At 40.6% G+C, this 14358-nt stretch overlaps 2 protein-coding genes across 2 annotated transcripts in view; one reads left to right on the top strand and one right to left on the bottom strand.

Annotated features, from left to right (window-relative positions):
* Positions 1 to 7909, bottom strand: part of s1pr5a (sphingosine-1-phosphate receptor 5a) — a 39231-nt gene extending 31322 nt beyond the window's left edge. The window contains exon 1 of the mRNA XM_089018344.1: positions 7775 to 7909. The gene's annotated coding sequence lies outside the window, so the exon portion shown is untranslated. The remainder of the gene's footprint in view (positions 1 to 7774) is intronic.
* On the top strand, positions 6773 to 8240 carry foxd7 (forkhead box D7). Its single transcript, XM_089018345.1, has one exon. The coding sequence runs from the start codon at positions 7150 to 7152 to the stop codon at positions 8035 to 8037; it is 888 nt and encodes a 295-aa protein (XP_088874471.1). The 5' UTR covers positions 6773 to 7149; the 3' UTR covers positions 8038 to 8240.
* Positions 8241 to 14358: the final 6118 nt, after the last annotated feature.

Raw genomic sequence — 14358 nt, 5'->3', positions numbered from 1 at the left:
ACACCATTTTTTTTTGTTTCCGAACTGACGTCAGAAAAACGTTTTATATCATCTAAAATACCCAAAACACGCAGGCTGATATTTTTAGTCAAATGCAAAACGACAATAAAAATGACTTCAAGTGTCCCAAAAACGCCACCACCCGGAGAATCCAATCCGTACATCATTTTGACTCAAGTTAACTTGATTTTAATTGAACGGATCTTGAAGAAAATAGGAAACTGTTTGCGTAACAGCTGGGAAAGGCACCAAAGTTCTTTCCTTTCAAGCCATGTTTTTCTTGGCTGCTGGCTAAGTCAAATACATCACAAGATGGCTGCCGTCGCACTCGTACGACTCATCGTTGGAATGTCTTTTGCTCATTTTCACGACTGAGTTCAGCTTTTTCCCACACGTGCCGATCGCTAAGCATTATTTCGTCAAGGCCTTCTTTCAATGAGACGCGCAAATGACAGTTAAAAAAACGTCTCTGAGGTATGAAAGCGGAGATGATGCGCAGACACGTTACAACCGGTTTTCATTTTTTTATTTTATTTTTTTTGCTACAACGTCTGACGGAGATGACGCTGACTGCAAATGACTGATTGACTTCTGGCCTCGGGCACAGCAGCCACGAAAGAGGCCATCGTTTTCCAGTCTGGCAGGCTTTAAAAGTCTCACACTATTGGAACAGCTGCAAATTTTACACACACACATACACATATTATCCACATATATACACGGTATATACTGTATAATAATTGTATGTAATATATAATGTATTATAATTTTATTTTCTTTATTATAGTACCTATATATACACATATACACAAATACACAAATACATATACATATATATACATATATATATATATACACACACATATATATACACACACACACACACATATATATATACACACACACATATACAGTAAAGTCTCGTTATATCGATATCGGATATATCGATATATATCGATATTTTTTACTCCCTTGAATATCGATATAACGAGACTTTATATATATATATATACACACAGACATGTATATATATATATATATATATATATATATATATATATATATATATATATATATATATACATACATACATATACATACATATATATACATATATATATATATACACACACATATATATACACACACACACACATATATATATATACACACACACATATACAGTAAAGTCTCGTTATATCGATATCGGATATATCGATAGTCCCGGTTATATCGATATTTTTTCGGACTCCCTTGAATATCGATATAACGAGACTTTACTGTATATATATATATATATATATATATATATATATATATATATATATATATATATATATATATATATATATATGTGTGTGTGTGTATATATATATATATATATATACATATATATACACACACACACACACACACACACACACATATATACACACACACACACACACACACATGTATATATATATATATATATATATATATATATATATATATATATATATATATATATATATATATATATATATATATATATATATACATAAAATCAATGTATAGATCCATATATATATGTACATACACACATACATGCATTATATATAAAAGTAGAAAGATGCTGCAGACAAATTCCCAATTGCTTTTTGCATTCCACTCATGCAGATTTGTGGGCTGGCGCGGTTTTGGCACGTTACCGCATTCAAAGCGTACGCGGCCGTCGTCCGTTTGAGTGACACGACGCATGTAATGTGCACCTTCTTGTGTCAAAGCGACTTTTGCAGAGAACATTAAGGTTGTCGTCAATCCACCGCAGAGTAACATGAAAGCCGGTCCCCAACGTCATCTTGCGGTGCTTAACGGGAGGAAACGACCACAGTCCACCCAAATAAAATTGGGTCTAGACATCACAGAGGAAAAAGGAGGGTTGCCACTTTTCCGGCACAATTCCTACTATGCCAACATCCATTTCGAGCCACCCGCTTCCCACCGACACGTTTCCTCCGTTTTGCTATCAGGACGCCAGTTGGCTTTCGGGCCAAAGTTAGAAAAAGAGAGCAGGTGGCTTTTGCGATGGGATGTGTGTGTGTGTGGAGGAATGTCAGTGTCAGCGTTGCCCTGATCCGTTAGGAATCACGTGCGCAATGCATTAAACGTCACAGCTGAATCGTTACAAGGATCAGTTGGCATCCGGCCACCGAGCGTGTCAAGTTCCCTTTAGCGACTTTTCATGTCATTCCCTTATTTTACTTCATCCGCTACAATTGTGCGTATGTTTTGCTTTGCTTTGCGTTTTTGTTGTTGTTTTCACTTCAAGATGGCGCGGCGAGAGTGGCTGCCTTTACAGCAGCTCCTGTATTTTGTTTTTCTACTTCTTTCCTTTCCTTTCGTCTCTTTGCTACTGTGAAATGTCCATTTCTCCACTGCGAGACAAATAAAGGCTAATCCAATTCCAAACCTAGCTTCGTCCGTAGCGGTCTGACCTCTAAATACACACCAGAGACACTCAGGGTCACGACCCCGGTGTACTTTCGGACCAGTTGGTCCGAAAGGTGAGGGTCAAACATGTGAGCGCAACACTTGCGTCGAGATGTCAGGGAATGATTTATTCCTCCCTATTTCATTTGATTTTTAGTTGTTGCGCCAACAGCTCGAGCAAATGTGACGTCTTGACAAAAATAGGCGTGTGTGTTTGTCAAAGATGAGACCGTGAGGAAAAAAAATCAACCACCTTGGGACTGTAGCGAGCGGAAAACACCAAATGGAAACTTTTTATAGCCGTGACCTCATGTGTCATCCATGGGTGGCCATTTGCTGCGAAAGATTCGACATTTTATGATTTATTATTCATCGACCTTGTTTATGTCCAGGAAATAACATAACTAAAATCTTGCATCGTGAATCATCATCCAGCCGAGTCAACCCTTCCCCCAAGTGTGCTGGCTGCAATTTGCTAGAAAAGTTCATTTGTTGAGACGTTGACAAATTCTCAAGTGTAGACATAATAGAGAGAGGAAAAAATGCCGCATTTGGAAACCGTTGGCCTAAAACAAATGAACGAGAGAGAGAGAGAAAGAACATGAGAAGTATAAAACTAAAATCCATTTTCAGGTCTTATAGCGCCCTCTAACGGTCACCTCGAAGACTGTCAACCTATATCGACAATCCAACTGCAAGAAATAAACTCTAAACGGAAATGTCCTTGCTTTACAAATATTAAAATGCTCAGTATGACACATTCACGCCGATTGCTGTTGTGCTTACACTACAGCAAGGGTGTCAAAATCTTTTTTGTTTTGCCCCGGGTGGGCCACATTGTAGTTAAGTTTTCTCGGCATCCATATTGTCAATTATTTTTCAGCAGGGTGTTCTACTTCATTTATTAATAATACAACGACACAAAAACGTCCTTATGTGTCTGTACGTTATTGTGAAGTTTTGTTTTGGTCGGTGACAGAACGGGTGACTGATCTTAAGGCACCTGTCAACAGGACGTATTTTGCCGTATTATGTACGATTTTTTGCACGTTTTTAGATGTGTACGGGAAACACAAAATTGTTGAATATAATAATTTTGAGATATTTTCGTCATTAAATATTAACCAGTCACGTTAATGATAACAAATAATCGCTAAAATCGCTACTCGTAAAAAGCAAAGTGGTCCACCGAGAAAACAAGTCCGTGCGAAAAGTCTCGAAAAGAAACAAAAGTTCCGAGAAGACAATTTCCGGTCAAGTGGAATTTTTTATTTTGAAATCAGTTAAATTAATCATTTTACCGTATTTTTTTTCGCCGTAATATTTATATTTTGTTAATAAACATAATACATCGTAAGAACACAAATTGAAATTCTATTTTTGCTTTGGACAAATTCAAATTGTCGACAGCAAAAAAAAAATATATAACACAATGCTCGACAACACAGAACATGGTTGCGAGAAATATGTTGTAAGTATTCATGTTTACATATGAAATTGTGCTCGTAAAATTGCACAATGAAATATTACACACGCGTATGTTTTTTTCGTAAGTAAGGGAAAATCGAGCTGTTAGATGACAGGTATGTGACGGCTTCAGAAAGAGACCAGCTCACATTTTTTTCGCCACCAGGTGTCTCTCTATATATTTACGTACAGGGAAACACAAACACGCTACAAAAAAAGTACTCAAACGAGTCGTTTTCCGATTTCGATTTGGGCCATTTTGGCGTGACGTTAATTTGACATTAATTTTATAATGAAGATTTTGGGTGTCCTATTGATGCTGAATGGATAGAAGATATCCACTAAATTATTATCCATTACATTTCTAAGAACCTTTCAAAACTCTCAAGGTCACTTAACAGTCACAGGATCCGTTTTTCTGTGGGTGAGCAGTGGCGGGCACACGCGCCAGCGTTCACTCAACCCGGAATAACTCAAATCGATCGAAAGTTAGCTAGCTAGCTAATAGATAGCTAGCTCGCTAGTTAGATAGATAATAGATAGCAAATAGATAGCTAGCTAGGAAGCCAACCCAGATAGCTAGCCAGGTAGACATTTAGATAGCTAGCTAGATAGCTAAATCGCCAGCAAGATAGCTAGCTAGATAACGAGACAGTTGTGGCAAAACAAACCCTAAATGAGGTATGACAGACATTTTTCATGTTTTTTAAATCTCGCTGGACTTGATCGCGAATTATTTAGAGAACCGAAAAGATTCCAAAGTCTGCTCGGGATTGGGGGGGGGGGGGGGGTGAAAAGAAGCTCAAAATGCTCGCCCGAAGATGATGGATGGGTTTCTTTTATTTATCACTGAGCAACTCTCAACGTTTTCACCAAGGTAAGAAAAACATTTCCACTCAAGTGGCCCATAAAGAATCCATCATATTATTGCCCTTCGCGACCCCCCCCCTAGTGCCGAGCTTGTTCTCATCCCGGCCAAAAAAATGTCACGAAGTACGTATTTCTGGTAAGCAACATCGCAGATGTTCAATAGGTGTGTGAGTGTGTGAAAAAAAAAATCCATTTCAGTACGAAATTAAAACGATCACGATTAAAACGAGATTTGGCATTCGCCATTTTGATGTTACATTCGATGCTGGGCTTTATTCAAAGTCGAAAACAGCAGTCTGGAGGGGAGGGGGGGGGCGATGGGGGGCTGTTTCCAATCTGGCGACATGCGTGATGAATTTTGGAAATCATCTACAGCTTTACTGGTTTCAAATAGCCCACCCAGTACGGACCCGGTACACCCCCTGCCCCCCCCCCCCTTACTTTTCTGCCCTGGAGTATTAATACGATTAGAGGCAGGAAATGTGAGAATCTCCAACAAAGGCTTTCTGACATTGAATCCAAACAACCAGAGGCCTCCTAACAATGACCCCCCCCCCCCCAGACCCTCCCCCCGTCTTCCCGGATGAGCTTTCAAGTCAGAAATGGTGCAAATCTGCCACTTTTCTCAATCGCCCAATTACACTTCAATACGATAAAATGACTGACAGGTCGTCCGTCGGTCGTACACTGTGATGCCACCATTTTAGTTTTTTTATTTATTTATATTTAGTTATTTATTTTTGTCAAATAGAGAAGATTTTTGGTTCAAATTCAAGCACCACGTGATTCTTCCAGCTTTTAAAATTCAGCTTCGGGGTGATTCAAATGAAAAAAGGCAGACAGTTTAACCGTGTCCATATGCAAATGTCAAGCTTTGAAAAATATGTCAATTTTTTAGGTGGTGTTTGAATTTAAATTTGGGCTCATGAAAATGTTGAATCACATTTCAATACAACAACACAATACAGTACAATACACCCTGATTTGATCTATCTTTCCATCTATCGATACATATAGATACAGTATAGACAGATATATAAATATAGATATGCAGATACAGATATATATATAGTAATCGATACAGACAGATATAGATTGAGAGAGATCTAGATATAGAGAGATAGAAATACATATAAATAGATGTAGATAGAAATAGATATCGATAGATTTAAATATAGATATACAGTAGATATAGATATAGCTATAGATAGAAATATAGATAGATAGATAGATATGTAGATATAGAAATAGATATAGATGGTTTGATCTTTAGATATAGATAGATAGAAATAGATATAGATAGATGTAGATGTAGATATATAGCTATAGATAGAAATATATAGATATAGATGTAGATATAGATATATAGCTATAATTAGAAATATATCTAGACGTATATATAGAAATAGATATAAGTAGATATAGATGGTTTGATCTCTAGATAGATAGATATCGATAGATAGAAATAGATATATATAAATATATGTAGATGTAGATATATAGCTATAGATACAAATATAGATAGATATGGATGTAGATGTAGAAATAGATATAGGTAGGTATAGATGGTTTGATCTCTAGATAGATATAGATAGAAATATATATAGATGTAAATATATATATGGAGAGATAGAAATAGTTAAAGATAGATATAGATGTAGATATACTGTAGATGTAACTCTAGATATAGATATATAGCTATATATAGAGGTAAATATATAGAGATAAATATATAGAGATAGATCGAAGCACGAAAGCACGTGTTTTTGATGCCACTACGGGATTGAAGGGAGAGATGAAAAAAATGGGCTGTTTTATTATTATTATTATTATTATTATTTTTTGTGAATGGACCAGTGACGCAAACATCCACTTGGCGCGGATGGCGAACTGATGAGAGCGCTTCTTTGGAACTGGTCCCGGCACCGTCGCCCCCCAACGCCACCCCCAAACGCCCCTTTTTCATTGGCCGGAATCGTCTTTCTCGAGCTGCAACGTGACATCATCTCCAGCGTTCGGAGAACCGGCAGACTACAGAAGATGCCGGACACCTTCAGAGGGCGCACGCTTAGATTTGCGCACCTTTATTGGCCCCTCAGGGAAGACAAACTTTGGGAATAATCGGCCTTTTTTGGGGCGGTGGTGGAGGGGTTTGTTGTGACTCTTTCTTTCCAAGATCTCACAAGCGGCGATGGCTGTGCTGGTTTTCCTTTTTTTGTGAATGGAAATGAGGCGTGCGTAAAAAGCGGACCTTCTCGAGTCGTGTTTTTGTTGTTGTTTTTGTTTCCACCTTCCCCGGGAGCGGTCACTCGGTTGCCCATCTGCGAGTGGACGCTTACTATGACATTGGGCTCGGAAATCATGGAGGATCTCGTCATCGACGTGGTGGGAGAAGGACTACGAGATAAATCGGAGTTGGAGCGAGGCGCCGTCTCGACCGACGCCGACGCGGACTCGCACGGCCCTCCCCGAGCAGCGAGCCCGGCAAAAAGTCCCGTATCGGTCAAGCCCCCTTACTCGTACATCGCCCTGATCACCATGGCCATCCTGCAGAGTCCCAAAAAGCGTCTGACCCTCAGCGAGATCTGCGACTTCATCAGCCGTCGCTTCGTCTACTACCGCGAGAAGTTCCCCGCCTGGCAGAACTCGATCCGCCACAACTTGTCCCTCAACGACTGCTTCATCAAAATGCCCCGCGAGCCGGGCAACCCCGGAAAGGGCAACTACTGGACCCTGGACCCCAACTCGTCCGACATGTTCGAGAACGGCAGCTTTCTACGCAGGAGGAAGCGCTTCAAGCGCCAACATTTGCGCTACAAGGAGCGTCCGGGCGCGGAGCCCGGCGTCCCGCACGCCTTCCCCCGCGGACACTACGGGCCGGGGGCGCCCCCCCTGCAGCTGTACCCCTACGCGCATCAACATCACCACCACCACGCGGCCGTCCCGCCCGTCGGCGGCATCCTACCGGCTCTTTCCAGCTTCTTCTCGAGGAGCGCCGTGACGGCCAAGGCCTTCTTGCAGGAGCGACCGGGCGCCGAAGCCTTCTCGGCGGGGCACTGCGCCGCCTTCTCCGCGCCGATGACGCCCGGAGCGGCTTTCGCCTCGCCGGCGTTTTTCCACCCGCTCGCGACGTCGTCGCCTCACTTGGTGGTCGCCACCTTACAGGAGGAATATCACAAGTTGCACAGTCAGCTGCTCATCAAACGCGTCGGCCATCACCAAAAATGATATAAAAACAACAACAAGTGTTCGGGGTGCGCTTAGGGGACGTTTGCCAAATTTTCTCAGGTTACAAAAAAAAAGTCAGTTTCCACAATGAAATGTCGGTTTATTTTTTTACACTTGTACATACATGATACGCTTTTTATTTCGTAAATTGTTTAAAGGACGTGTTTTCCTGGAAATAAATAAAAGGGAATCCAAACAGTGAATTCAAGTTTTATTTATTGATTTGTCTAATGTGATCAAATGGGCAAACATTATTGAATGATTGGGGTCATCATACCCATTTAGCGATCATTGAAATGAGATTTGAATGTGTTCTAGTGTCAACAAAATTAACTCACAGGGCCACGGGGATGAAATGATACATGGGGAGGGGGCCATGGGGGTTCATACAAACGTTAAAACGTCATCAAAGACACAACAAAATTGCCAAAACCGAAATGAAGCTGTGCTTAAAAGGCAAAATGTCATTTTGGAACCCTCAGAGTATAAAACAAGACTCAGTAGAATATTAAAAAATGATGCTTATGAAAACTGAATTTCGTCATGAAAGATCGCCACAGCAGAGCATAAATAGCACCTCAAATATACTCCCTAAAAATATGATGCTGAAATTAATGTATTTGTATTGATATAAATGGACAGTTTCCGTCAAAAAATGTGCATCGTAAAAAAACAATAATGTGTGCAGTATTCCAAAGACAAAAACGCACTATCAAACCCTCATTTCAGATGAAAATTTAGCAATCAAAACAAAAAGAAATGACACACAAGTAGCAACAAATAGAAAAGCTCTCCACAATTTCAATAAAACAATAAAACAAAAATCTCACCTGTTTGTTGAAGCAAAAAAAAGGGGGGGGGGTGTCCTCAAATGAGTATTCCATGTAAACAACTGCAAAATGTCTTCTTGTGGTCACACGCAAAAGTAGTGCGTACATTGTGATGAGGTCATTTATGATATATTTGACGCGTCGTGCAGAGTTACGCTGAACACGAAAGCCAAATAAACAGAAATTCCCAAGCACTGGAATATTTATTTTAAGATCGACAATTTAGACGAATCGTGGCAAAACCTCGCCAACAGGCGAAATTATTCACACTCGACCTCATACGTCGAGAAAAACAAATTAAGCAGAATTTGGACGACTGTTTAAGGGGGACAAAATGTTTGTATTTTTAATGACACCCGATTTCTCTACAAGTGCTCCTGATTTCCACCAATATTTTAAATTGGGGTTAATCCAATCTGTTTTCAATGCTTGTGGGATTTCTTCCTTGATCTAATACGTAATCTATTCGGCCTTCAAATGCCTGACAGCCGTCGACGAACTGCGGTTAATCGGCGTCCATTACAGGTTTAACTTCAACCACTTCAGCCGCCAAAATGTTGCCGATTAGAACTTTTAGACCTCATAAAACCAACGCCAAAGATTATTTTGAATGTCTCAATTAAGATTTTGGTTGTATCAGAACAGCAAACTTGTCAAACACGACATGCGGAAGCAAACGTCGTTCGAAACAAAACGTCATCCGCATGCGCCGGAAATGATCGGTTTATTGTCAAAACGGGGGAATCAATGACGATATCCCCCCTCCCAACCAGCATCGATTAGATGAAAAGAGAAAGAGGCGACTCGAAACACCGTCGCGATGACCGATTGGCAGCTGGGGAGGGAATTGGGAGTCGTGTTTTCGGGAGGGGGGGAAGGAGAAAGCCCGCTGCACCTGACAAAATAAACAAGCGACACACAAAGCTCGTGCGTGTGTGTCAGTTTTTCACCCACAAGAGTAAAACGCGTCTGCATTGACATGTTGTCTTTTTTTCTTTTTTTTAATGCCCCCGCGTTTTAAAACAAAACAGTTTTGATATTTGGTTAGATTCCGTAGTCGGTCTAAACTAAACAAAACGTCATCAGTAGGAGCCGGAACCGCTCAAATGATCGACTGATCGTAAACAGGGGAATCAAAGACGATCTCCACCCCCCAACCCTTGACCCAGCACATCCCAGAAAAACATGAATGAACACTAATATATTTACAGCAGATAAAATGGCTTATTTTGGATGAACAAGGGAAATACAATATTTATTTTATCGTAGTTCGAGATGGGTTACAATTTCAGAACAAATAATTGCTAATTTTTTGGGGGAGTGAGAAGACTTTCACCAAAATGACATTGTTGACAACACTGCATTTGTACTTGCTGCTAGCAGCGGTGAGCCATTGTTTTAACTTGAGGCTACCCCGTTAGCTAAATGTGAAATAAATATTAGAGACAAGCACTACGGGTTGGCCCTACTTTTAATTGGGTGACCAATCTTCAACGTCATCTGCTGTCATGGAAGATATGTCCGAGAATATACGGCGTTACAATAAAACTAGAACAATAATTTACGGCGTGATCATTTTATGTTATTATCAAGGCCTGTCTCTCGGGCATACGACGCAATTAGACATTAAACACCATATATCATGTTATTATTTCTTGTAGAGAGAACCAGACATCAAACTCAAACCAGATTGGGCCCCCCCTCCTGTAAAGTCATTTTATGAGATCCATGAACGCTCGACATAGTTTTACAAGAAACAGCCATACCGATGTTAATAATCAAAAACGTATGGCATTTGATGTGACGATGATGATGATGATGATGATGATGATGGTTGCCTCGTGTGTAAACAAACACAGTGCAGCTCAGTTTTTTGCTTATGGAGCGTCCGGGAGGACGGGGTGGCTTGCTAGATGACGTCAAAGCAATAGCAGATGATTTTTTTTGTTCTTCGTGTTTTTAATGACAGCATAAATCAGATTCATCAGAGGCTTTCAATCACACTTGGGATCAAATAGTATGATTTAATCATCATTCTAATAAGTCAGATGGTTGTCGTTTATGATGCGGAGGTTGTTCGCAAAAGACGAGCGAGTCGACCATTGTTGATTTCAGCGCGGCCGTCCGTGCCAGGCTGCCCGTTTTTTGCCAAGTCAAACACACAAAATAAAGTCATTGGCGGCATATTCGCTTCCACATTTCGGAGCCAGAGAGAGAGTGATGCATTGTGGGATATCCCCTTGTAGTTTGGGTACAGCGTCAGAAAAACATGGCGTCCATCTTGTTTCCGATGGGTTTGAAATAATTATAATAATAATACATTTCATTTTAAGCGCCTTTCGAAGCTCTCAAGCACATTTTACAGTCACAGACAAGCATAGATACTATCATAAATAAAATACATGTAGTGTGTACTCAGAGTTCGGTGAGTGTGGCAGTGGGAAGGGGCAGGGGGGGCAGGGCTGGGAGGGAGTTGAGTCTCGCGAAACTTGTTTGTCCAATCAGAAATTGGTGAACGCAAAGGAGCTTCAAGGCTTTGCAGTTACCATCAACAATCCCCCCAAAATAAAATAAATTAAAATAAAACAAAAAATAAAATAAAATAAATTACAAAAAATAAAAATAAAAACAATAAAATAAGATAAAAGATTAAAAATTAAAAATTAAAAATAAAAAATAAAAAAATTAAAAATTACAAATAAAAAAATAAAATAAAATAAAATAAAATAAAATAAAATAAAATAAAATAAAATAAAAAATCCTTCACGTTTCCTCAGGGTCAGATGCAAGCTAAACATACCACTCCCAGCTACCGGAGGAAAATCACGTTAGCCGTTCTCCCATGAGTTTTTCAATTAGAATCCTGCACCGCTTCATGTCCCCCCCCCCCCCCGTACCACCTCCTCCGTTCACCAGCATGCCAAGTCCATTAAAACACTCAATTCCGCCGGTGCGCCCCGCCGCAGTCTCATGCCCGCAAATTGATTGTACTCGGGCGTGCGGTGTGTTTTTGGAAAAGGGGACCCCCACCCCCCCGCGCCCCCCCTTCAAGTGTCAGTGCCACCACATGACAGTGACATATAACAGGAAAGCCACCCAGAAGGAGAATGATCTCACACCTCAGCCACGCGCTCAGAGGGAGTGGGAGCGACTCCAGAGTGGGGGAGGGGGGTGGGGGGGGCAATAAAAGGCAATAAGGGAGTCAAGCGTGCAGGGAAAAAAAAAAAAAAACGACGAGCAAGTCTGGTGAAAGGCAAAGACGCACTTGCTTGGAAAATCATCATTTGTCGGCGGCATCTTGAAATACTTGCTGGGAAGTAAAAATGCCATCATTTCCGAATCACAACTTGTTGGACGTTGTATTCCGAGTCGCAACCTTGCGGTTGGCGCGCGAGAGCCAAATCCCCCAAAGGAAATGCGGCGCTCCAGTAAACACACAAGCAACTTGGGTTGTCAGGGTTGTATCGCGGGTGGATGTTCTTCTTTGGAAAAACACAAACGGCGCTGCGGTGGATGTTGACTGAGCGACTTCTTTGAAAGTCAAATACGGGTCCTGATAATGATCATTGGATTGGATTAGATTAGATTAGCCTTTATGAGTCTCGCAGTAGAGAAATTGACATTTCACAGCGGCAAAGTGAAAAAAGTAAGCGGAAAGGAACGAAAGAAGCAGAAAAACAAAATACAGGAGCTGCTGTAAAGACATCTTGAAGTCAACAGAACCCAAAACAAAAATAAAAAAATAATACGACAACACAAAAATACAGACTATCATTCAATATTAAACACTTTTCTGCACCGGCTTTGCCGTATGAAGCAGTTCTAGATGAAAGAAGAGAGGATCAAAACATCCTTTTCACCAGTGGATCATTCCTCAAGATGGCCACTCCATTCTATCAAGCCATCAACGACCATCCCAAAGGTAAATAAAATGACTTTATTATACAGTACAATTTATTTCTTTAATTACAATTCCATAGCACATTTATTATACATTAAATAAGGTATATTTTGTGTAGTTTTAATGCTTATTTAGTTGAAAATTATGTTTTATGGGGACCTGGAAACGGATTATTTTCATTTTAATGGTTTCCTATGGCAAACTAATGTTTGGGATACACACTTTTCGCCTTACACACTGTCTGGGAACCAATTAAGTCTGTAAGACAAGGTCTCACTGTATTATTATGATTATTATAAAAATGAGCTTGATTCTTCACCGATTGAAGACGAAGGTGCCAAAAATCCACAACAAAGATGGCTGCCACGAACGGCCCCGGCGAATAAGCAGAGCTCGCCATCCACGTGCGCTGCACTCCAAGAAAATTTTTACGGCTAACGTTTGCCTTGCGACCTTCACCTGATCAAAGGCGTCGGGAGCGTGATGTCATGCTTGACCACGTCTTTTTCGAAATGGGAGCCATTAGCCCCACAAACAAAGAGTTCAGCGCCATCATTTAATCAAAAGCCAAACAGGAAGCACAATCAACACGTGTCAGCGAGAGGTCGCCGTAACCACCACGCCGCCTGTTGTTTGCGCTGCTGTACAAAAAAAAAAAAAAAAAAAACGCGCGGTGGCCTAATGGGAGTCGCCAACCGGCGTCTGACGGATCTCCAATGGAAGATAGAGTGGTCTACCTGCTGCATTAGTCATGGTCACAGAGATCAGAGAAGGAAAGGAGGGCCAGGAAGGCTGGTTGGGGGGGGGGGGGGGGGGGGGGGGGGGTGATTAGACTACAGTGATACCTCGGTTTACAAACCCCTTGGCTTACAAACTTTTTGGTTTACGAACGTTAAATTTATGACAATTTTACCTTGCATGTGAAGTATTCTTCGGGATATACACGCAGCTGCCACAATGAGTGATGTGTCGTAGACTGCAAGGTTAAAATTCCCATCAATCAGGCTCCACAAATAACCCCGCACAAGCCACTGTACACTTGATGCAAAAAGCTATCAACCCAGCGAAACAGACCACAATTGATGAGGAACTAGGTAAAATGATCGCAGAGAAAGCACCTACAAGGGATCATTCCTCAAGATGGTGAAAGAAGAAGGCTACTACGTTCCTCATCATGTGTTTCATGCTGATGAAACCGGCCACTCCATTCTATCAAGCCATCAACGACCATCACAAAGGTCAATAAAACTACAGTAAAGTCTCGTTATATCGATATCGGATATATCGATAGTCCCGGTTATATCGATACTATTTCTATGCACGCACGGAGAAAATTACATGCAAACAGGGTCGGATATATCGATAGTCCCGGTTATATCGATATTTTTTCGGACTCCCTTGAATATCGATATAACGAGACTTTACTGTATTTTATTATACAGTACAGTTTATTTCTTTATTTATAGTACCATAGCACATTTATTACACATAAAATAAGGTATATTTTGTGTAGTTTTAAGGCTTAGAAAATTAGAATGTAGAAAATTATGTTTTATGGGGACCTGGGAACGGATTATTCTCATTTTAATG

The sequence above is a fragment of the Hippocampus bargibanti genome, linkage group LG17 (assembly GCF_051943395.1).
Source record: "Hippocampus bargibanti isolate YZ-2025 linkage group LG17, ASM5194339v1, whole genome shotgun sequence".
NCBI classification, from domain to species: Eukaryota; Metazoa; Chordata; class Actinopteri; order Syngnathiformes; family Syngnathidae; genus Hippocampus; species Hippocampus bargibanti.
The sequence above is the reverse complement of the archived record's forward strand: the minus strand, read 5'-3'. Positions and strand labels throughout refer to the sequence as shown.

Bases quoted from the DNA above. Each gene is read 5' to 3' on its own strand.
- foxd7 (XM_089018345.1), top strand. From the start codon at position 7,150: ATGACATTGGGCTCGGAAATCATGGAGGATCTCGTCATCGACGTGGTG.